Raw genomic sequence first — 26,788 nt, 5'->3', positions numbered from 1 at the left:
TATTAATAAGTGTTTTATTTTGTTATTAATTAATTTGTCTTACTTCTTTTATAGTGTTAATTTGGGTTATTTACATTTGAATCTGTATACGACTTTATTTTCCAAGTGTAATACCCCAAATTTTGGATCAATAGTTTGGATCAACCCGAGACCCATAAGTCGAGCCCATTAGATCTCCTAGATTAGTTTGGACTGAGTCAAAAGGGTATTGAGCTTAAGTTTGACCCAAGAATTAACGATTAATGATGGTTTTAAGTTAGAATTAAAAGGAGAGGGACCAAAAGTGTAGTTTAACCATAGCTTGTTTTAAAGGATAAAAACCCCTTATTATAGAAGGATTTTACGTGAACCAAACTTCCCAAACACTCTTCCATTTTCTATACTCTTCAATCTTCTTTTTCACTCCTAAAGCAAGCAAAAAGGTAGAAGCTTTTTTAATCCCAAGTTAGAGTCAATCAAGGTAAGAGCGAATTCGAATCCAATTCCACCACTTTCCCATGTTTGGTTAAAGTTTTTCAAGGGAATTGGAATCCCTGATGAAATTCAATTCCATCAAATGAGGGAAAGTGAATTCCATCCAAAAATGGATGGAATTCAATTCCCTTGTTGGAGGGAATTGAAATTTGACCATACTACCCCCATCAATCCTTTGGTAACTTATTCATATATTGAATAAAAATATTTTTTTATTATTTCGGGTCGGGTCGGGTTTCTAATTCATATATTCAGGTCGGGTGGGATGAAACTTTATTTTGGTCGGGTCGGATCGGGTTTTTTAAGTGTGATATTCAGCTCGGGTTCGGGTTTAGAGTGAAAAAAACCCGGATTGACCCGAAAATATATATAATTCAGGTCGGGTCGGATTAAGTCACTGTTTTTATTAAATAAAAATATTTTTTTATTATTTCGGGTCGGGTCGGGTTGGATTTCTAATTCATATATTCGGGTCGGGTCGGATAAAACTTTATTTTGTTCGGGTCGGGTTTTTTAAGTGTGATATTCAGGTCGAGTCGGGTCAGGTTTTTTTAAGTGTGATATTCGGGTCGGGTTCGGGTTTAGGGTAAAAAAATAGGACCGACCCGAAAATATATATAATTCGGGTCGGGTCGGATTAAGTCACTGTTTTTATTAAATAAAAATATTTTTTATTATTTCGGGTCGAGTCGGGTTTTTTAAGTGTGATATTCAGGTCGGGTCAGATTTTTTTAAGTGTGATATTCGGGTCGGGTTTAGGGTGAAAAAAAACGGATCGACCCGAAAATATATATAATTCGGGTCGGGTAGGATTAAGTCACTATTTTTATTAAATAAAAATATTTTTTTATTATTTCGGGTCGGGTCGAATGAAACTTTATTTTATTCGGGTCGGGTTGGGTTTTTTAAGTGTGATATTTGGGTCGAGTCGGGTCGGGTTTTTTTATGTGTGATATTCGGGTCGGGTTCAGGGTGAAAAAAACGGACCGACCCGAAAAAATATATAATTTTACCTTATATATTTAGGAATAATTACAATAATATCCCTCTATATATAATTTTTTTCAATTAAGTCAATGTTTTTATTGAATAAAAATAATTTTTTTATTATTTTGAGTCGTTTTGGGTCAAGTTTCTAATTGATATATCAAATAAAAATAATTTTTGGTATATTTTTTGGTAACTAATTAACATACTCCGATTAGAATGTATCGAAATATTGCTCTATCTTTTGGTAACTTATTAACATATTTTGATTGCGATGATTTAACTTATAATGTTTATTAGCATGATTTTTATAATTTATTGAAATAAATAATCAATCAATAAAAAAAATTTAATATTTTTTAATTTTTTATAATATATTACTACATGTAAGTTGTAAAATAAACTAAAATAAAGCAAAAAAAACAAGAAGGGCAATTCTGTCATTTTACATTACTGAAATCAAATTCATCTGACATGTCTGTGAACCAAACAGAATATGGAATTGGATTCCAATTCCATTTCCTGCCAACCAAACAGAATATAGAATTTGATTCCAATTCCTATAGATTCCAATTCCTTCACAGATTCCAATTCCCTCATAAACATTCCAGCGAACCAAACGCTTAATCTCCATCCCTCAAGCTTTAATTCAAGCCCTAAATTTTAAATGTTTAGCATGGTTTCAAAAATGAGTTTTTAAGAAAGGTTAAGGTAATTAAAGGATCCAAGTTTATTCTAGTAAATTTGAGTTGTTTGGAGTATCCTTAACCTTGTTTTAAGTCTTAAATGAGTTAGTAAACCCTTTTTCTTGCCTTTGTTTAACTAAGAAGGTTGGAGAAAGTTCAAAGGCAATGAGTAAAGAATAAGTGTCTCATAGTTGATTTTGGGAAAGGCTTTACGGAAATCAGGTAACACACTCACAGCTTCCTCATACCAGTTCTGGATCATTATAAATGAGTTATAGATAGAAAGTTGAGTTTGAAACATGCTAAGTAAGTTTTAATGGTAGATTCTTATTAAAGTTATTTTAGCATGTTTAAAGCCTTATTTATGACCCTTATGATTCACATAAGACTTAATAACAATTGAGAAACCTCAAAATAGTAAAATTAGGGAGTTTAAGGAACTAATTCGTGCCTAAATAAGACATGTTTAAGGGTGAGTATCGATATTGTTCATCTTTTAGGCATAAAATTGAGAATTGTTAAAGAGCAGTATTGATACCCCTTAAAGGAGCATCGATACTGAGGGTTCAGTATTGAGATTGGGATTCCAGAATGCCATTTTGGTATCGGTTCTCTAGGGAGTATCGATACCCAAGGTCCCAGTATCGATACTCCCCATTTTATTTCAAGGCAAATCAATATTGAGGTATCGATACTTGGGTAGGGTATCGATACTTAAAAGAGGGTATCGATACTGTAAGGCTAGTATCGGTACCAATGTTATGTTTTGGGCTTTAAATTGAGATGAATTATAGAGGCAAGTGAGGTTTCCCAAAGGCTTTTAATTTCTTCCAAATAAGACTAAAAGTGAGAACAATAATAATGCTTAATTCAAATGTAGAAACGAGATAAAGTATGGTGAAATAAGATTAGCTTTGTTTAAATGCTCGGGAAACGATCAAGACATCCGAGTTCCTTTAGAAAAGCTAGCAGTACCAAAAGTATAGAATTAGTCTGAATATCCTTAGGGAGTGAGCAAAGCACTTTAAGTTGACTAACTAGGGCCAATGTCCGACACTCGCAAGGGGTGAGTTAGTTGAAGGTGTTGAATGATGCAGAGATTCCGAGCAATTATCCTTGGTAGACTAGAGGGGTGTGTGGAGCTCCGAGATGCAGAACCTCAGCTGCACCACGATGTCTACAATAGAGTAGAGAGTGAGTATGTAAGTATACTCACTAATGCAGTAGATTTGATAGATTGACCCCTTCAGTGATACACTTTTAGTATGCTTTAGTTATTAGTGTGGCACTGAGCTAATTAGCTCATCGTTTGGAATTTATTTCCTTATGCAGATTAGGTGGAGCATTTGAGGAAGCCTTAGAGCGACCAAGGTCCAGATCATAGAGCAGATCAGAGCACGTCTCAAGTTTTTGAAGGGCATGAATATTTAAAAATATTGTTGTAAAGTTGAGTCTTAAACTTACTTAAGAGTTGGTATGTATATGTTTTGAATGTAAATATTTATTTTGGGAACTTCCCCGATGTAAAGTTTTCAAGTATATTTATGGTTGATTTTATTATGAAAAATATTAGTAAAATGGTCGTTTTAAAGTAAAAGAAATGAGAAAAAATTTGGTCAGTCACTTCAGTGGTTCCATGTAGCATCCTAATCGGTTGACTGTGTGTTGTACTAATTTAGGGTGTTACACCAAGATACAACAATTAAAAGGCAAATTAAATAAAATTCTCTATTTTCTGGGAGTAGTTGAGCAAACCACAATTCTTTAGGAATTAAAAGTTGTAATTAAATTAAAATTTTTTATTATTTAATTAAGTAGGATTCTAGTTTTCTTAGGATTTTAATCAGGATTTTAATTACTTATTTATTAAGACTTTTAATTTACTATTAATTAGGGATTAAGTGTTTTAATGTTTTTAAGAGTTACTATTAATTAGGGTGAAGCTTGCCAGATGTACTGTTTTATTGGCTTTAATTAGCTTTGAGATTTTTATAAAGATTATTTTTCTTATTCATCTTTATTTTATTTTCTTTCTTATGATTTCCATCATGCTTAGCTAAACTTTTTTTAACCGATAGCTGAGCAACGACTCGATCCGATCACATGAGAATTGCAAAAGCGCTTCATATATTCATATTCTTTCCTGAATTTCGACAAACAATGAGAGGCAATCGTCGTTTTCTTTAAACATCTCAATATCTTCGATCCAAAGAGTGCACATTGGCTTGATTGACATTGTGATCTACAGTTGGGGAGGAGAATTGGCTTGTAGCAAATTTAATTTCTTAAGAACAAACTTAACGGTGGTTCGCTAAGGGAAATCAAGATCGGGTTCGATTCTCATCGAGACAACATAATCCGAGCATGGGCTTTTTCAGTTCCTAAACCATCATTGGTGTTAACATCGATAGGCGCTGTCAATCCAAACAAGGGCTAAATTCCAATGATTGACAAGTGTTAGGCTTTGTAGATTGTAACCGGCAAGTATCCGAAATAAAACTTATTTAAGTGATCAAGACGGATTGAGGCAAAACAAATCTAGGGTTATCTCTCATCTTAATTAATTATCTACAATTTACTTTTCTTATTTTTATTGCTTTCATTTTGTTTTATTTATTTAGTTACTTGATTATTCAAAACCTCCTCTTTTTTATTCTTTTGTTTTACAAGTTTCTTGGTTAACATCAAATCAAATTTAAATAAGAAATTTCCGAATACCTATGGACCGACCCTTTCTTCCCTATTCTACGTTTATAACTTACTTATCTTAGAAAAAAATTCATTTATTTGATAATTACGATGCTTGTCACATATATATATATATAATTAATTAGAATTCTTTTTCTTCAAAAACAAAAAGATCAAACCAATTTTTACTGTGTACTTGGTAAATTGACCTATAAAATTTGCAGCCATAGTATAGTTCGCATCAATATTCTGACCAGTAATTCATCCATGACAAGAACCAATTTAGTAATTGTTTGTAATACAAGAATTTCAATGTGATACACGAAACCTACTCCAAACTGTTACAAAGAATAGGTAATTTATTGGTGCATAATACTAAGAAATAAACTTCTCCCAACTCTTTATTTTACTAGTAGAGAGGAGGGATGCTTTGTTCATGCTTGAAGATTTTTTTTGGATCGATCCTAGTCTTCACACGTGCTAATTTCATGAAGTTTTTCTTGAAATACTTCCGACCCCAAATTCTGGCTTGTGCATAGCTTGTGTGACCTATATTGTTGGAGCCAATGTCGAGATATCGAAAGTTAATATAAGATGCTCGTGGAGATTTCGAAATGAAAGGAGTCATATAATCATAAGTCCATCGAGCCCAGTCGAGGTATCTTTGGGAGTGTATGTTGTCTTCTTCTTGCCAACCCACGTCGTAAAAGATGTGGTATAAATTTTCTGCTCTATGCGGAAATGGTGTCGCATTCAGGAATCCAATCCATGATTCCGCCGTATGAAGCGAAGACTAGGAATGGTCATTGCGGAAGCATCGTCGGTGAGTCGAGAAACCTAGCCGTTCAATCCAGTTTCAGAGATGGGTTCCTTCACGAAATCGGCTTTGACTTTGTAGGCTGGGCTGACAATGGGGACCCTGGCTGTCGTATTAAGCAGAATCTCCAAGGGTGGTTTTGGATTCCGTTGTTTATGATAATGGCTTCGACGAAACTCATTTCAGTGTAATTTTGTCTTGTCAGTCCAAGCTCGGGAAAACTTTGCTCCATTAGTGGAAGAAGCTCGTCAATTGTGCCGAGAAACAATGAATTAAAGGCCGCTAGAACTGTTTTCCTCCCCCTTGAGTTGAATCAATGCCTCTTAGTTAGACGGTTGGGTACACTTCATCAGGAAGATCATGAGCAATGTACTGCCATCAATGCATGAGCTCGGTTGCTCGAGGGTCCGACTGACTGAAAACGATGTCACAGTTGCTGGAACGGGGACAAACTTATTTTCCATGCCAGGACGATCCTAAAGCTTCCGCCACCACCGCCTCTAATCGCCAAAACAAGTCTTTCCCCATGGTTTTCTGTCAAGAATCCTTCCATTAACGTCAATGAACTGAGCATCCACCACATTGTCACCGGTAGTACCGTATTTTCTGAGTAGTAACCCGACACCTCCTCCGCTAATATAGCCACCAACGCCAATTGTATGGATAAAGGCAGCTGGGAAGGTAAGAGTTCTACTCTTCTCTGCAATTCTATAATAAAGTTCACCGAGCGTGGCACCGGATTGAACCCATGCAACTTTATTTTCTATGTTGGCATCAACCGATCGGAAGTAAACCAAGTTGATGACGACGAATGGGACTTTAGCGACAAACTAAACACCTTCGTAATCATGGCAGCCACTTCTGGTTCTCGTTTGCAACCCATGTTTTCTGGAACAATAAATAGTGGCTTGTATGTGTGATATTTGCGTTGGTGTTACAATGACCAAAGGTTTTGAGTATCCGTTGTATTGAAGCTTAGATTCCATAACCTTTAGGAAGAATCTGTTCCTGTGAAGATCACACTGGAAATGGAGCTGGAAGCAGAATCATTTGAACGAAGGGAAAGGCAATGGAGAAATTTTTGATGAGGGAATACTGCCATTGAAAACGAGAAGAGAACAGCCAAAACAAGAGGGATTAACAAGGAAAACTGAGGAGACTTCATTTTCGTAAGCTTATTAATATATTTTAAAATCACTTGATGAAATTGAAGAGTTGCTTTAAAACTAATTGTCTGTTCATTGTTCCAAATTGGGTATAAAGAAATTCACTACTTAAAGAACAAGAGATTCTTTCCTTTTTCCTTGACATATTATATCTTCCTCCTTGTCATAATAGGTCTAGCAGCCCTATTAAACTTTTTTCAAACTGAAGCTACATATGTAGTTATCAATGTGGAACAATTAGATGATACATCCACTGACGACGATGAAATCTTTATTTTTATTATTTTATGTGCGTAAATGACTTGCAATGTAATTGACTAAACAAGTTCATTTTTAACATAACTGGGGACCAAGTATATATCGTTGCTGGCCATAGCCGACCCGATGTAGTTACGTCCAAAAATAAGTACATTTTTCTTCATAAATTTATTTGAGTAAAGTTTAAACTGATTTTTTTATTCTTTGGGTACTATTTATGGTTCATGTTTAGGATTTATGTGGTTTTTGAATTATATGGATGTGGTATATATAATAAGGTTGAAGTACACAAATGGTCCTCCGACTATAGGATATCATTTTATTAAATCATTTGATTATTAAAAATTATAGAATAGTCTTCCGACTATAGAGTATTACTTTGTTGAGTCATTAACTATTAAAAGTTAAAAAATGGTCATCCAACTACTCATTATGTTCCAAACTCATCCTTTTTTGTTAAAAATTTGTTGGTCGTCTGAGCTTGACATTAACATGATGATTGTGATATGATGGTCGTTTGAGATTCTGGGACCAGATTTTAATATATCATTGTCAGAAAGTTAACGCTTAGCTCAAAATGTTGTCAAATTTTTAATGAAAAATGACGTGTTTGAAACATATGAATAGTTGAGTGTTCATTTTATAATTTTTAATAGTCGATGGACTAAACAAAGCAACACTCCATAGTTAGAGGATCATTTTGAAAATTTTAATAGTCTAGGAACTTAATAAAATATTATATTATACTCGGGGACCATTTGTTTACTTTACCCATATAATAAATAAATAATTATATATTATTTATCATCATAAAATAATTAGTCTATATTTTTTGGGTAAATATGTGTTTGATAGTTGAAAAATATTTTTTGGAAAATGTTTTCCTCATTTTCCTGTGTTTGATAGTTGAAAAATATTTTCCACTGTTTAATAGTTATAATTGATTTTATGTAAAACATTCCAGTATTTAATAGTTGTAATTGATTTTTTCAATGTAATTCATTTTTTTTATTTCCTTTGTATTTTCTGTGAAATATTTTACCATCTAATTTTTCGTAAAACACTTCCCTAGCTTTTCGTTTCAGAGTATAAGCACTCAAAAAATATTATTTTATTTATTTAATATTTTAATAATATTTTAATAAAAATATTACTTATTAAAATATTTAATATACATATAATATAATTTTAATAATATTGTTTTTTAATATTATAATAATATTTACTCAAATATGTTGTAATAATATATGATATTATATTTTTAATTTAGTAATATATAATAAACTATTAATATAATTAATAGTATCTATTATTTGTATAAATATAGTATTATTAAATTATTAATAATGAGTAATATTAATTTATATATTTAATATTAAAATAACAATTTAGTATTATGTTAATAAAATACTAGTAATTAAAATTAACGGTGTTCAAATAGTTAATTCAACCACATATACCATTAACCGAATTAACCAAACTTTTTTCTTTAATCGTCAATCGAATCAATTTTTTTGAAATATTAACCAAACCAAACTTTATTCATTTTTATGTAAATCATTAATTAATTATAGTGTATCTGTAACTCCCTTAACCCATATATGTACATGGATACGTTTAGAATATTTCTATGTAACTTTTAAATTTTATCCAATTTAATCATTTCAATAAATAATGTAATCTCATAAAATCATATTGTAGTATTTAAGCCTCCAAATCAATATTAGTTTTAGGCAACAACTAGACAGTTCTATATTGTTCTATATCATAAGATAAATTGTTTAGTTACTGTCTAATTTAAAATATTTCTTTACTTTGTCAAAATATAATTTTTATCTAAAACACAAAACTTAAGTTCGTTTTTATATTCATAATAACATATCTTAGACTTTTCTTATTCGTATACATGTCATCTAGAAAATTTAAAATAGTAGGATGTCATTACTGATACCTATGACTTTTCTTTATTGTTTGATGGCCACTCAGCTCCTTACTTTACTTGCTCATGAAAATCATCACACGCTAAGTATACACATAGCGAGACATTATAAACAAACTAAAGTGATATAAATATAAACAACTTAACAACATCTAAACAACATATTCACTTATATAAAACTTAATAATATCATAACAATTTAAAACATTAACTTAAATTCCAATAAATTCACTAAATATTCAAACCGATTTATTCAAGCCATTATTCCTTGTCAAGGACCTGAAATTCATCATCTCATGATTTTATCAAAACCATGATAAATAATATATTACATAATAGTCATATCAAAGCCATGATAAACAATATCATACATAATAGTCATATCATATTATTTTTCATTCATATACAATACAAAACTTTCATATATCATTTTCATCTTTCACTTTCACATTTCAAAACTCATTCTCAGATTCAGAACTTATTTTCGGACTCATAACTTATTTTCAAATTCATAACTTAATTTCATATTTATATGTTATTTTCAAATTCATAGCACAATGCATATTTATGAGAATGCAAGATATGTGAGTCAGATGATTGTGCGCAATAAACACTTCACGGTGCTAATCATAACTTATCATAAGATGCACTCCAAGTGCAACCGTATCGTTTGCACCAACAATGACATACATAATGTACACAAATTTGCCAGATCATAATCATAATCATTGCATCTCATGGCATGTCAATTGTACTTACAACTCTAATGCAACATACAATGGGCTTTTCCATTAATTATTATATGTTATAGAGTTATCAAAGATATCAATATCATAACATATCCAACTTTTCATAACATAACATGAGGAGCAATTCAAACCCTAAATCATTCATAAAACTTTATATAAATATTATGGGAATAATCCATAATGAAAATAAAAGCATACTTTAAAATAATATAAGGTTGACTTATCATAAGTCGTTCGTGATCAGAATAATTAAATAAATAAATGCACTTACTTATTATTACTTTCTCTTTTAAACATATAAATATTGTATTTCTTTGTATAATAAATATCATAATTTTCATGCCAATGTAATAAAATTGACTCATTTCAAACAATCTAAGATAACATATATCATAAGAGTATCATAACATGCATAGTTTACCACATTATAAATTTTATTTCATAATCTACCAGTTTGTGCTACCATCAAAGAAATATTATTATATATTAATCTACACACCTAAAAATTATTCCATTTTATACTAATGGAAACTAGACTCGAATAACCATATAAGGAACTCTTTCTAGTTCATCTTGTACAATTTATAGTAAATTTTCAAAATTGACTTATAGAAACATATTTGAGCAAAATCTGTTGCCATGTTTTCTGACCTATTAAATTTTTATATCTTTTTTTTGTACTTCTTGAAATAAGTATATGTTTGTTCTCAACAAAACTATACTGATACAAAAATACAACGACATAAAAATCATCCCCTAATTATTTGTATAGAATTTATGGTGATTTTCTATACTTGTTATTCAGAACATAAATCTGGGCATATTTCACTAGCTTATATTTTCAGCTTATTCACTAACTTATATTTTCAGCTTATTCACTAATTCTATTAGCATACCAAATAAACATATATGCATGAATCACAAATTTTCATAACGTGTTAGGTATGGCTCATAAATATACCGGTAAAGAGGACAAAGGATGGAGCGGAGTGAGCGAAGCGAACATCATCTGTCTTAAAAAGAAAGTCTCGTAGTGGGGGTTACGATTATGACGGTTCGGGTGCGGGGGCACAGGCCCCACGGTACGGTAAATGGTTATTTTTGTAAATATGTATCAGGGTTTATTTATTATAAAAGGAGATGTAACGTAAACCTATGAGATATTTGAATGAAAAAACTAGCGCCGCCTAAGGCACCGAGGACGTAAGCACATTGCTGAACCTCATTAAAATTCTTGTGTTCTTTCTATTTTCTTTACCCGGTTATTCAACATAACGTTTAGGAGTTACTTCTTATTATAGTAACTCTGTCACTAACTCATCGCAAGCCAATGTTTGCATGATATCATAAACACAAATTAAATATGCACTCACCTGAAGTCCTTAGCTTGCAACTTTCCATAGAGTTCTACATTCATCTTCAAGCTTCTCCTTAGCTTTAATATTGTTTGATCTTGATTTCAAGCACACAATCTAAATGAACATCATTTACAAAACATGTGCATTTCAAACCACATGTTAGAATTTCACTAACATATGCACACAAAAGAAAAAAAAATTCCTAAAGATCTTTCGATGCTCATTCGATACTAATTCCATATCACAACATAAATATTGACTTTAACACTTCAAGTTGATCATTCATGTCCCATTTTATCCAAATTCACCCAAACTTCACATAACCTTTTTCAACTTTCCATTATAACTACTAATTATGAATTCTTTTAGAATCTATCTCAACTTTTTCATTTTATTTTAAATAGTCCTTTTCTCTTTTACTTCAATTCAACTCTCAAACAACTTAATTAAATTTTCAACAGTAATTTCCAGCTCAATACCTCAAATATTCCATTATTAGCATTTACGTCACTAACTTTCTCAATATTTGCCATTTATTACTCAAACTTTGACAACTTCCCAAAATAGTCAAATTTCCAGCATATTACTTCATGTATTGAACAATTACACATCAACCCCATAAATTTTCAAAATTGTTGAATAGGTCCCCCAATTTTCTCAAAATTACAAATTGGTCCAAATAAATTTCTAAAGCTTTTATGATCATTCTTACATCATTTCTAACCCTTTTATAATTTTCCATAATTTTTCTCACTTCCAAAAGCTTGGTCGAATGTTAAGGGGTAGGGTTTCATGATTTCACTTGATTTCAATTTGATTCAAGCATGAAATCAACCTCTATTCAACATTTTAAAACTTATATAATCAAATCCCCAACTCAATTTCATCAAATCACAAACTTTCCCTAATTTAGGGTTTAGGCCAAAAGTCAATACCGCATTTCTAGGTTGTTTTGATCAGCAAACAAGCTTGGAAATGATTGTACAGCCTCAATGACCTCAAAATCCATCATCAATTCATAAAACCCTAATAATAACATAAACCCTAAAATTTGGGATCTTAACATTCAAGCAATATTAGTATGCAATAATGGTATCAAATGATAGAACTCTTCGAATAGAACAATATTATATATCACGGTTCGATCCAAAATCCAAAGGAAATTGCTCAAAAATGAAAAATAAAATTTCTCTTACCTAGGTTATAAGGAGAACAAAATGGAGGTTGAAGGCTTTATTTTCATGAAATTTCTAGTTAATTTCAAGTTAATTTATCATTTATTAAGCTTAAATGAATTTAAAATTTATTTAATTGGGAAATAACAATTTTACCATTAATGAAACTTGATAATTACATTCATACCATTCCACATGTTGGTTATCATCTTCCAAAGTCAAACATGAACAAAATATTATACCCTTGACAACTTTATCCATGCAACTTTCCAAGAATTTCAATCTTGCCATTTTCATCAAATGGTCCTAATTGAACATGAAAATAAATTCTCAAATCCAATGGTCCATGTTATTTTCCATCATTTTAAAACATGGAAATAATATTTCTAAGCTTAATTTAATATCCTTCAAATTTTCTCAAAACTTCAATTCGATCCAATTTACCGAATTTTACCGGACTTTAACACTTTACAACTTTTAACATTAATTTCGGATCACAAATCTGATTCCCACCAAAACATCATTCTTGGGGTTGAACTATTCATTTATGGGTCAAAACACCATAAAGTACTCTTTTAAAAATTACACTTTTGGTCCTTATTTTTTTAAAACTTTATACTTTGGCCACTAACCAAAATTTGGGGTATTGCAGTATCAAACAAATAGTGAAAATGCTTTACACAATATCATCAAAACACAGTAAAATAGTTTCCGAAAACTATTTTCCAAAAAATGTAATTTATTTTACGTAAAATAATTTTCAGGTAATCCATTTTACATAAATTATTTTCCAGAAAACCAATTACAACCTATCAAACATAATGTTTAGTACCTAAACTATTACTTTTGTTTCGATTTGGTATCCAAACTTTATTTTTTTCAAAATCATATCTAACGTTTAGTTTAGGTTTCAATTTGGTATTTGACGTTAAAAAGTTAACATAATTATTGATGTGACATTTTTTAAAAATCATACCTAACGTTTGTCTACTTTTGAAGGTGTTAATGTTTATCACATGTTCATTTAATTTTTTTAATATTATGTTTGTGTTTGTTTGTTTTTTAAAGGTGTTTGTTCGTTTATGTTTATAAACATGTTCATTTAAAGTTCGTGAATATGTTTGTAAACATGTTCATCAAAATGGTGAAATTACACCATCGGTCCTTAAGCTTCACAATTTGAACTCCAAAGTTTATCATATGTTTAGTTTAGTTCATTCATTTATCAATATTTTGAATGTAAAAAAATGAGAATTGAGTAAACGAACTTATAAACGAGTTGTTAAACAAACTTATAAATGATCTTGTTCTTGAACATAAACGAACCAGCACACATATGTTTGTGTGCATTTGTTTATTAAATGAACATAAAATTTTATTCATACTCGTTTATTTAACTTAATAAACGAAAAAAAATAAACATTATATGAACGGATGAACACTCTGTTCATTTACACCCATAACAGAATACTTTGCTACCATATTACTTTAAAAAAATACTATGCTACCACATCATTATTATTATTTTCTGACAATTACTATGCTAATGTATTATTATTATTATTATTATTATTATTATTATTTAAATAGTTTCAGATGATTATTAGATAATATTTATTTAGAGTCTTACTTAATTATTGATAACGTATACACCTTGGAAATACAGTTGTTCAAACCTAGAACCACTATTCAAAACTCGTATTAGAATATTCTTAAAAGACACATATACCCCATTGTTCATTGAAAATTTCATATGAAGTACTTACATTATAAGTAAATTGTATGTCCCCTCTTAATTTTTAAGTTTGGATGTTGAAATCGTCAAATTTATCTTTAATCTAAAAACTTGTATTGTGAATAAATTGTAAATTCATTTTTTATATTTCAATATAATTATTTTATTATTTTACACTCTTTTGATTTTAAAATTTTAATTAAGGTCTGTTTGTTTCTCTGTAATTGGTTTTCTGAAAAAAAATATTTTCCTCATTTTTCAGTGTTTGGTTGGTGAAAAACAGATGGTCAATGTAATTCATTTTTCTGGTCAACTGAATTTCCTTTGCATTTTTTGGAAAATGACTTACCATCTTATTTTCCATAAATCATTTTACGAACTTTTCATTTCAAAGCATAAACACTCAAAACATTACTATTTTATATATGTACTACTAATTTGTTATTTTAGTATCATTTAATAAAAATATTAATTAAATTATTCTAATATTTTAAAAATAATATTATTTATTGTATTCGATGCCTATAATAAAGAATTTTTTAAAAAAAATTATCAACCAATGAAAAATGAATTACACAACATCATCCAAACACCATGAAATGATTTCTAGAAAAAGTTTTTCAAGAAATGTAATTCATTTTACGGAATTTGTTTTCCGTTAAACAAACATACCCTTAATTTAATTCAAATATGACAAGTTTTGACTTAACTCTATCTGATAGAAACATTTAAAATCTTTTAGACTCAGGTAAGGTTTTTTAAAATATGAGGTTAGGTCTGGTTTGATTTTAGGGTCAATTTTATTTGACTCGATCTGAAATAATATGACTTTCCTATATATTTAGAGATAATTGCTATAATACTCATCTCTTTATATTTTCTCAATTAAATCTCTATTTTATGAAAAAAATAATTCTAATATCAGATCGGACGGAATGAAGATTTTTTTCCTTTCTAAAGTTTGAATCAATATAAATCTTATTATACTTGAATCAAATTAAATTCAAATGAAAAAGATATGTCTCTCGAACTCAATTGAGTCCATCAAAAACTCGAATCGACCCAATACGTTGGTATTAGGCCTGTAAACGAACCGAACGCACACGAACGGAAGTATGTTTATGTTCGTTCATTTAATAAATAAACGACCATAAACGAACACAAACATAAATGAACACGAACATAAATGAACATAAACGTTGGAGACCCTACCTAGGGGTGTAAACGAGCCGAGTCAAGCTCGAGTATTGCTGAGCTCGACTCGAACTCGAAAACTTTCAAAGTCAACTCGACTCAAAAACTCGCGAGCTTAAAATTATCAAGTTCAACTCGAACTCGAAATATAATATTGAAACTCGACTCGAACTCGAAAAGGCCCGAACTCAAAAAAAAATTAAGTGCTCGATTAAAACTCGAGACTCGAGCTCGATTGAAGCTCGATTCAAGCTCGATTCTGATATCAATTCAAGCTCGATTCTGAGCTCAATTCAAGCTCGATTCTGAGCTCAATTCAAGCTCGATTCTAAGCTCAATTCAAGCTCGACATTGCCCCAAGCGCAAAGATGCTTAAACCTATTCTCCCCCATCTTCTTTTATATAAGTTACCAACCCCGAGCTGCTTGTTTGCTACTGATGTGGGATTGCATAACGTTCCTCCACTTTCTTTCTTCCTCTTTCCTTAAACAACAGTCGAGATGAACACAGATTGCGTTTCATATGATTGTCGACCTTAATCCTTGGGGATCAAACAAACATGTCCTTAGTTTCGTGCTATGTAGAAGTTGAAAATTCGGACTCCTCTTTGCTCATCAGATAACCAGCTGGTGGCGCAGTCACATAGGGTTCCGACGCAGTGGATGTTGACGGTGTTGGGTATGCAGCTTATGGATCGTTCAAAAAGAACTAAACCATGTTAATATTGTTGGGTTTTCCAAATAAAATTGGGTTAAGTATGGAGTTTGTCAGCATAATGTTAGATTAATTAATATTTTTAAGATACTTACAAATTGGTCACCAAAATTGATTTAAGAAGATTGGGTTAAACATAAATGAATGAACATAAACGAATATAACCGAACGAACATAACTGAATGTTCACGAACGTTAATGAACGAACGAGACCTATGTTCATGTTCGTTCATTTAATTTCTTGTTTATGTTCGTTCATTTAATAAATAAACGCACATAAACGAACTTCCCACCGCACGGTTCATGAACGGTTCGCTGAACGTTCAATTCATTTACAGGCCTAGTTGGTATCCTTAATTTCAATCTCCGTCAAAACGATGTAGGAAAGCTTGTGATAGAATTAGACCTTTCGTTTCTTATACTTTGTATTCTTGAGACTGCAAATGGTTGACTTTAAATTACATCCTTTGGAAATTTCAAAGTCTTGCCCTATTATTGGCTGCTTTATTTTTCATTAAAAGAAATTGTGCTAGTCTGGTCTGGTTTATAAAACTATTGTTTGATTAAATTGGTAAAAGGAAAATCGATTCAACTGATAAGAAATAACAATGAAATCGAATAAACTCAATAATATATAGATAGATTCTTGAAGAAAAGTATATTTATTCTATTTAAATTCTTAAATCAAGTGATGTTGCGTATGGAAATATATTTGAATCAATATATTTTTTATGTTATAATAATTACATCAATAAAACTAAAACTGAATGGATAAATATATTTAATAATAAATTTAAATAATATAACATTTTTCTCATTAATAGTAAATTTGGATTAAACCAAATAATAATCCGCGTTATTACTTTAGAAGAAAATTGGTTGATAAAGTCATAATTTTTTCAATTGCCTCTACGAATTATTTTAGCAATTATTAATTAGTGTTAGACATTCAATCAAATCACTAAAGTGTGTACATAGGATTCACAAGAATATTATATTCAAAAGTAAATCATACTTGTCAAGTCGTGCCGGTTCAAGATGGGTTACGCAATTATAGGTGAAGCTTTAGTCAATAGCATACTTATCCACGCAAAAATATTTATTTATATATAAATAAATAAAACCTTTAACTCTTAAAATAATCATTTTCAAGTAATCATATAGGGAAAATTAGTCTAAACGTCAGCGAACTTTAGAGTTTATATTTGATTTTATTATTAAATTATAAATTTATTTAACTTTAACATTAAATTTTAATTTCAAGTTTAACTAAAGGATTGAGTTGTTAAACTAACAACAGTTAAATAATGCGGTAGTTTGGTATTGACGTGAAATTTATTTTTTTTACCTCATCAAAGTTGGGGATTTTTCATACAATTTTAGTTGTTGCCTGGTATTATAATTCTTCGACACCCTTTTAGTCATCATAGATTCTGATGAACTAATCTTATCGGGTTTTCTTGAATTTAGGATTTTGGATGTTTGTTCAAAAATGTAAAAGATGAGAAGCACTCTTTCGAGAAGCGAATAATATACCTCTAAACTAGTCTCATCAGATGATTGTCAGAGAAGATCGAGACATTTAAGCATCAAACCTTTACATGGACTTTCATTGGTTTGACTGAATTTGATTGAAAACCAATCCAAGAAAAAAAAGATGAATGAAATAAATTTTTCTGTATCGATCTTGCTATAAATGACGATCGAATACATGTAATAATTGGTTGTGAATGATGATAAAAGGAGTTGATGATTTTTCAGGGACCAAATTGATACATAAACTTTAGTTTAGTGCTTAAAATTGAAGTTTCTTAAAGTTTAATGAAAAATTGACACACAAAATAGAATTTATAAGAAAGAGACAATCGCGTCTTAATGATTTTAACAAATTAGTGCCATAATTGAGCCCAAAATATAAAATTCAATACTAAAAGTAAAATGATTTAAGTCTAATAGATACAAAGTCTACAATTAAATGATATTAATGTAATGCAACATAACATTTAATGTGTTACCAACATATAAAATAATTTAGTCTTACATTACATAAAATTTGCATAAATAAAATTATTGAATTTTGTTTAAATGATATATCATCTCTCAATTTATTTGTATAAAATTGTGTCCTACCACATCAGTAAATAAAAAAAATAAAACTAATCAAGTTCAGAACATCAAATACAAATTAGGAGAAATAAATTCTCACCAAACTTTTTATTTAGCAATACTATGTACGTCTAAACCTTTTATTGCACTTGGTTTCTTTAATGAATCATTCACAGAGGAGGGATGCTTTGTTCATGCTTGAAAAAATTTTCTGGATCGATTCTCGTCTTCACCTGCACCAATCTATCGAAGTTGTCTTTGAAATATTTACGACCCCAAACACTAGCCTGTGCATAGCTTGTATAGCCTATATTGTTGGAACCAATGTCGAGATCTCTATAATTAACGTAGGCTTCTCGTGGAGATTTCGAGACGAAAGGTGTCATATAATTGTAAGCTCTTCGAGCCCAATCGAGGCGTCTTTGTGAGCTTTCGTAGTCTCCCTCTAGCCAACCAACGTTGTAAAAGATTTTGTACAAATTCCCAGCTCGGTGTGGAAATGGTGTAGCGTTCTCCGGTATCCGGTCCATGATTCCGCCGTAAGCGAAGAGGATGATGACGGTTGATGCGGCGGCTTCCTCGGTGAGTTGAGAAAACAAGCCGTTCAGTCCTGTTTCGGAGACGGGTTCCTTGACATAGTCGGATTTGATTTTGTAGTACGGGGTGGTGACGGGGTTCCTGAAAGTTCTGTTGAGCAAAACCTCCAAGGGTTGGTTTGGGATTCCGTTGTTGTAAAGAATCGATTGGACCCAACTCATTTCAGTGCAATCTTGCCTTGTTAATCCTAGCTCGGGAAATCTCTGCTCCATTAATGGAAGAAGCTCGTCAATGGTGCCGAGAAACATTGTAACAAAGGAAGCTACAACTGTTCTCCTCCCGTCCTGAGTTGAATTAATGGCTCTTAGTTGGACGGAGGGGTATACTTCATCAGGAAGACGGGGAGCGATGTATTGCCATCGGTGGATGAGTTCGGTCGCGTTTTGTTCCAAGGTCCGGCTGACGGAAAACACCGTCACGTTTGCTGGAACAGAAACAAGACTTAATTTCCACGCCAGGACAATCCCGAAACTCCCGCCGCCACCGCCTCGAAGCGCCCAAAACAAATCTTCCCCCATGGATTTTCTGTCAAGAACCCTTCCGTTTACGTCGATGAATTGAACATCTACTACATTATCACCAGCAGTACCATATTTTCTGAAAAGTAACCCGAAGCCTCCGCCGCTAATATAGCCGCCGACTCCGATTGTATAGAAAACGCCACCTGGGAAGGCGAGAGTTCTACTTCTTTCTGCGATCCTGTAATAAAGTTCACCTAGTATGGCACCGGATTGAACCCAAGCAACTCTGTTTTCAACGTCGATGTCCACCGATCGGAAATTGATCAAGTCGATGACGACGAAGGGGACTCTGGCGACAAACGAAAGACCTTCGTAATCGTGGCCGCCGCTTCTGGTTCTTGTTTGCAACCCATGTTTTCTTGAACAATAAATGGTAGCTTGAATATGGGATATCTCGGTGGGTGTTACAATAACCAAAGGTTTTGGGGTATCCGTGGAGTTGAACCTGAGATTACGTATCCTGGCTTCCAAAACAGATTCATAAGAAGAATTTTGTCGTGTGAAAACCACTCTGGAAATGGAAGAAGAATCATTTGAACGAAGGGAAAGGCAGTGAAGGAAATTTTCATGAGGCAAAGCAGCCCATGAAAACGAGAACAGAGCAGCCAAAACAAGAGGAACTAACAGCGAAAACTGTGGGGACTTCATTTCTTAAGCTTTAATTTTTGTTTTCTGGGTGTAAAAATGAAACGAGAAAGCTCTATATTTATAGCATCGTTTTGCATAGAACATTGACAATGATTTCTTTCGAGTTTTTCAAAACTATATTTGAAAACCTCTAGATTATTTTGAAGGGTTCTTTTAATTGATTTCCAGACTTTCATATATGGCGGCCGAGTTCTTTCTTGACTCTCAATTTTTCTGAATTCGTCCATTTGATTCTTGGTGAAATTATGTTATTAATTCATGTATTGTCAATGAATTATCCATTGAGTTATATATTTATAATTGGTCATTTCAAAAAAAATATTTACAAGTGATAAATTAAAATATAATTTAATATAACGCTAATAACTTAAAATGATATCTAAATGTGAATAATTATGTATGATGAATAGGGATGGGACATGTATGAAATCATAATTACGTCTGTCTTAGCACCTACAATTAGTCTAAATTTTGTTCTTGTCCATATCCTACTACACATTTTTGTCTAATTAGGAGATCTAGAATTTTTTTTAGAGTATATATATATTAATAATATAATTTTTTAATACGATAAAATTTTAGAGTGACACCAGAATTTTAGTGTCCACACATGTACTAATGAAGAAAACTTTAAATTTAAAAAAAAATTAAATTTTAAAAATTTTAAGTAGAAACGTATCCACCCTAATGAATATGCATCCACCGCTGGCGTGAAGTGAGATGAATCTTTACTAAATTCATCAAACTCACATCTCTATTAAAATATAATAGATTAAATTTCATTTGTACAATTTTAAAATTTGTTTGGCAAAAAGAAAAGTGATTTAAAGAAATCGAGAGATAATATTTTTTTATCCTCACGTGTAAAAACATATCTTTTTAACCTTTGAAAGAAAATGTTAGAAAGATGCATCAATTTTGAAGTGCATTTGGTAAAAAATAAAAGTGATTAAAAAGATAGGGAGTTGATAATTTTTCGTCCTAACGTGGAATAACAAATCTTTTTAATCTTGAAAGAAAATGTGAGAAAGATGCATTTTAATTCAAAATGGTATAACTTTCACCACCAAGCACTTGGACCAAGTAATATTCTAGCTTAACCTTGGTCTCGCAAAATTTGATGAAATTCGTTTAAGGATTGTTAAAGGGTAGATGGTAAACACTTATAGTTCATATCAAAAAGAAAATACATGTTACTAAGCACATTTGACTGGTGAATCAGATTTCTTATATCTATTTATGCGTATTTCTTTAGGTTATGGGTTCTAGACCTACTAGGGTTCTCTTCCTTCTCTTTGAGTCTCATTTATCATCTCTAAATAGTGACAGCTCCAGAAATATTTTCCAGAATGACACATATGTTAACAACATAAAAATTTAAATGAGATAGGTACAAATAAAATTTTAGGGTAGGCACCGTCCGTAAAATATGAGAACTTGAAGAGTAATATATCATTTTTTGGGTAAAATGGATTTAAATCCCTCCACATGTTTGGAAACTTCTCAAAATTAGAAACCCATTTATTTTCTCTCTTTCTTATTTTCTCATTTTTCTCTTCAAGAAAGCTCCCACTGTTATTTTGTCGTTGTCCAAGATTTCGATTGCTACACCACTGACACCGTTGTGTTCTTGGCATTGAGAGGAATCAACCGGTTGGGGTGTCGTCGCTGCCATTGTCGTGAAGGGAGGTGAGCATATCAAAGATTTGACTGTTAGTTTGATGTTTATTTCACAGCTCTTCGTTGCGAATTGATTCTTGCATGAGAATCCCAAACTGATGATCTACAGATCTGGAAAATTTGATCGTCGTTCAACCACTGGAGTTGCTACACACGTCGCAAGCGCCACCCCTACGCGTGGGCGTCGTTTACAAGCAGGAGAATTTGTTAAATAAGCTAGACCGGTTTGAACCGGTCTAGACCGCCTGAGCCAAGCTGAGTGGTGAGTCGAGTCGAGTCGAGTTTCCAGCCGAGCCGAGCTGAGTGGTGAGTAGAATGTTGACCGTTTACTGGCCATTACCGTTGACTGGCGTTACCGAACGTTAACTTTTTTGGGACCACCTATCCTGATGATTTTCAATGTCATGAGTTCATTTCTGGGGTCTGTTTCACCAAATTCGAACCCGATAAGTTGTTTTTTAGCATTTTATCTTTTGACTTGATCTATTTTTCTCGTTTAAGATCCATTTTTGATGTAATTTATATTGTTATGTATCCGATATATTTTTGGACGTCAAATCCAAGTCTGAAGGCGATTGAATGGAGTTGAAATAATTGACTGGTGTGGCTTGAAAATTGAGGTAATATTTTACTACCTCTTTGCATGCTTTTTAGAACATATTGATATTGGATAAATGCATAGATATATATGATTAGTCTGATCTAACTCAAAATTTGGTTAATTCAATATAAATTCTAGATATCATTAATCATCATTTTATCATGATTAGATATAGGTATAAAAAATTCTTCGGGAATCAAAATGTTAAAAATACCACTATCAAGCTGAGTAATGGAATCTCTCCATATATATATATATATATATATATATATATATATATATACTAACTACTTCCAAATATATCTGAATCTTAAATTATTCTGATGTAAAGGTTCCTAATACACTTGAATCCTAAATGGTCATTAAGTATCAATTCTAAATGTCTTATTAGATCCGTTTGTAATTGATTCATTTTAATAGGGACCTCGTTCCTGAAATCCGATCAATTTACATAATTTTCATATTTTCTGTTCCTGATAACTATCAAGTGCCTCTGAAAAATATCTGGACCTCTAGTGTGTTCCCTACGAATAAAAATGTTTTCTTTGATTTGTAAAAATATTAAAATAAAATATGATTCCGATTTTTGAAATAAAAACATGATTTCTGATCTCTGGTTTATTATATGAGATACATCTGGCTCTTGATTTTGATATTACTAGCACTGTCTGAAATTGTTTTGTTGTGGTACTGTATATGGGTAGGATTCTGAAGTTATGAGGTTCAATTCTGATCAAGCTGATAATTCTTTACAGTTATGGGTTACTTCATGTTGAGTGTTTGGTTAGAGGGTAACTCTGAAATTTAGATAAAATCTTGATCTTTGCTATTTGTTTTCTAATATATAATATATCTGGCTCATGATCTCTGATATTACTGGCTACGTTAATATCTTATTTTTATTGGGTATTGTCTAGGTAACTTCTGGAGTTCTCAGGTTCAGCCCTGATTCAGCTGGTAATTCCTTATAGTTCTGGGGTAATGCATATGGAGTGTTCGGGTCGAGAGTATTACAGTGATTTTAAAAATATGTTACCTGAAATAAACTACTACAATTTTTAAACTATATATACATTATTTATGTTTTATGGGAACACATTGGACATCCTATTTCATTTTTCTAGAATCTGTCTCTATGAACATTTTCTCTGAACTTTAAACATCCTATCTATTACCTGAAGAAACATCTTTACCACCTTATATCCCTCTCTTCTTTGCTTTAACTCTTTAAAGCAAAAACCCCAATCGACATATAAGTCTCACAACGGCCAAAGGACCCCTGTCTCCTCATCTTCCGACGGCCACAACTCTGACAAGGACTTTAACTACGAAGGTAACAGACTAACCCTTCCCCTTTTTCCTTTGATTTCGAAAATGTTGCCAAATTAACTAAACAAAATACCTTTCTAAAATAGATTTTGATTTCTTGATTTTCAGGTTCCTTCGTTTTTTTTTTGTTTCGAAATGGAAAAGAAGAAGCGGATGGATTTGTTTAATAATTTTAAAAAATTTGGAAAATTTTTAGAAACTTTTTATTTTTTAATACTTTTTTAATTTCCACGTCATTTTAAGGTGACTTATGTGGATTTGTTTATTTTTAAAATTGCCAACTCAGACTTCCGTTAATGGGTTAATGGAAGTTAACGGTTGAGGGAGTTGAACCCGACATACCGATAACGTAAGAGACTAAGCACACTTAATTAAGAAAACTGGTGACCAAAGTCGATCAGACTGGAAACAACGAGAACTATTGGCATAGTTTAACCTAAAATATAATGTCATGGCCTGCGAGCATGAGGCCAGGCCAAGCGTGAACCAGGTTGCCCACGAGCATGCGACCGAGGCGAGCGAGCACCAGGCAACACACGGGGTCGAGACAAATACGCCCTAGATTGCCTAGGAGCCTGTGGTCGAGACGAGCGCACACCCAAGGTGCGCATAGGGTCACGACCAACACCGACAGGGGGCCTTAACAAGTATAATTCTTATCAAACACATCATCTTCCTTGTTCAAGTAGAACTCCAGCTTTAGAGTCTCAACTAGAGTAGAATTGTTCTTGTAGTTAGATTAGGTTTAGCCATAGAATGCAAGGGAAATTTCATTATACAAGGGGGACTTCCCACTCTCATGGTACATGTTTGTTTATCGTAAAAATCTTAGACATTCTTATCAAATTCCTGTTTTTCTTTTCTTCCTCGTGCATCCCTTTGTTTTTGCTTCAACGACTAAACTAAGTAATAGAGTTAGGGTTTTTAGACAGACTTAGTGCCAAGCGATCGAACAAGGTGTAGAAAATTCAATGCACCGAAAGGTGCAAGTTGAAATTTGAAAGAAAAAAAATAAACAAATGCACCGAATGATGCATAGTAAAAAAGGTGCAGCAATTTGTTGAAAAAATGAAAGGGGAAATTACAAACTTTAGTCATTAAACTTTAGGATATTTATAAATTAGTCATTATGATTCAACTATAAATACCCTAGCTCATTTAGCTTCAAAACCATCCCAAAGCATTCTAGCTTTCTTCCAATACTAGAGAGTTTCTTGAGAGTTGTTTTCTCCTTTATATCAAGAGAGAATTATCATTGTTTTCTCCTTGGTAGATTGAGAGAAGTTGTAATTCCTATTTTCTCATAGTGAAATTCTTCTACCGTTGCCCGTGGTTTTTACCCTATATTATTCAGGGGTTTTCCACGTAAATTTTGTGTCTCTTTTATCTTCATTTTTATTTTCTCAAATTATCAGTTGCGATTTTACTCTATCCGATAGCCGTCTTCCGCAACGATTGGTATCAGAGCTAGATTAGAGTGTGTAATATCTGCTTATTGTCTTTGTGGTTTCCACCAAAAGGTGGATCCTCCAACATAAGAAAGTAATAAGGTATTACCCATTCTTTGAAGGTTCCAGAGAACTATTCACGATAGTAAAATAGTGGGAGCTATCCGTAAAAGAAGTTATGACAACGAAATTTGATATTGAAAAATTCAATGGGAGAAATTTCTCATTGTGGAAATTGAAGATGAAGGCCATCCTGAGGAAAGACGGGTGTCTAGCAGCTATTAGTGAAAGGCCGGTAAATTTCACAGATGACAACAAATGGATCGAAATGGACGGGAATGCTATGGCAAACTTTCATCTAGCATTAGCAGTTGAAGTATTGTCAAGCATCGAGGAGAAGAAGACAACTAAGGAGATATGGGATCATCTCACCAAATTGTACGAGGCCACATCGTTGCACAATAAAATTTTCCTTAAGAGGAAATTGTACACTCTCTGTATGCCAGAATCTACTTAGTGACAGAGCACTTAAATACGTTGAACACTTTATTTTCTCAGCTACATCCTTAAGCTATAAAATAGGAGAACAAGAATGTGCTAAATTTCTACTTCAAAGTCTACCGGATTCGTATGATCAACTCATCATCAACTTGACAAACAGTAATGTCACCAGTCTAGTCTTCGATGACGTTGCAGCTGTTGTTCTACAAGAAGAAAATCGGCGCAAGAACAAGGAAGACAGACAAGTAAATCTGTAACAAGCAGAAGCGTTGACAACGACGAGAGGGAGATCAACAGAACGTGTCCAAAGCAGCAGTCACAAACATGGTAGATCGAAGTCGAGGAGCAAGAAGAATTTAAAGTGCTACAACTGTGGAAAGAAGGGTCACTTGAAGAATGATTGTTGGAGTCTAAATAAAAACTTCAATCTATAAGGCAATACCGCAAACACTTCAGATGATGGAGATGATCTATGCTGTGAAGCGTCAACCACCGTGGAAGGCAGAAAAAGATTTACAGATATATGGCTCATTGATTCGGGGAGTGACATATCACATGACCTCAAGAAGAGAATGGTTCCATCATTATGAACCTGTCTCAGGAGGATCTGTGTATAGTTGCAATGATCATGCCTTAGAGATCGTTGGTGTGGGAACCATCAAATTAAAGATGTATGATGGAACAATTAAAGTTGTTCGAGATGTGCGGCACATGAAATGCCTTAAGAAAAATTTATTATCATACGAATTGTTGGATAATAATGCTAGCAAGATTGAAACACGGAAAGGAATCATGAAGGTGTTCCGTGGAGCACTTGTGGTGCTGAAAGGTGAAAAGATAACTGCAAACTTGTACATGTTGAAGGGAGAGACATTGCTAGAAGTAGAAGCCTCTGTTGCCTCATGTAGTTCAGATTCTGCAATGCTATGGCATAAGAAACTTGGACACATGTCAGAACAAGGAATGAAAGTCCTTGTGGAGCAAAAACTACTTCCAGGCTTAACAATGTACTTACTTTGTGAGCATTGCATAACAAGTAAGCAGCACCGGTTGAAATTCAACACATCAAATTAGAGGCAAAAGTGTTCTAGAATTGGTTCACTCTGACGTATGGCAAGCACCAGTATCATCCCTAGGTGGAGCAAAATACTTTGTCTCATTTATTGATGACTACTCCAGGAGATGTTGGGTGCACCCTATTAAGAAGAAGTCAGACGTGTTTTCAACTTTCAAAAACTTCAAAGCGCGGGTGGAACTTGATTGGAAATAAGATCAAGTGTTCAGAACAGATAATGGAGGAGAATACACAAGTGAAGAATTGATGACTTTTTCAAGAAAGAATGCATCAAAAGACAGTTCATAGTGGCGAACACTCCTCAACAAAATGGAGTGGCAGAGCGGATGAACAGAACTTGTT

General features: G+C 32.4%; 1 protein-coding gene across 1 annotated transcript; it reads right to left on the bottom strand.

The window, feature by feature from the left end:
• Positions 1 to 18,159: 18,159 nt before the first annotated feature.
• LOC120200098 (berberine bridge enzyme-like 8) lies at positions 18,160 to 19,865 on the bottom strand. The gene has a single exon (XM_039201015.1). The coding sequence runs from the start codon at positions 19,810 to 19,812 to the stop codon at positions 18,217 to 18,219; it is 1,596 nt and encodes a 531-aa protein (XP_039056946.1). The 5' UTR covers positions 19,813 to 19,865; the 3' UTR covers positions 18,160 to 18,216.
• Between the last annotated feature and the right edge of the window lie 6,923 nt (positions 19,866 to 26,788).

This window comes from Hibiscus syriacus, unplaced genomic scaffold (assembly GCF_006381635.1).
Source record: "Hibiscus syriacus cultivar Baekdansim isolate YM2019G1 unplaced genomic scaffold, ASM638163v2 tig00005929_pilon, whole genome shotgun sequence".
NCBI lineage: Eukaryota > Viridiplantae > Streptophyta > Magnoliopsida > Malvales > Malvaceae > Hibiscus > Hibiscus syriacus.
The sequence above is the reverse complement of the archived record's forward strand: the minus strand, read 5'-3'. Positions and strand labels throughout refer to the sequence as shown.

What these genes read in the sequence shown, in the direction of transcription:
- LOC120200098 (XM_039201015.1), bottom strand. Translation starts at nt 19,812, where the DNA reads ATGAAGTCCCCACAGTTTTCGCTGTTAGTTCCTCTTGTTTTGGCTGCT.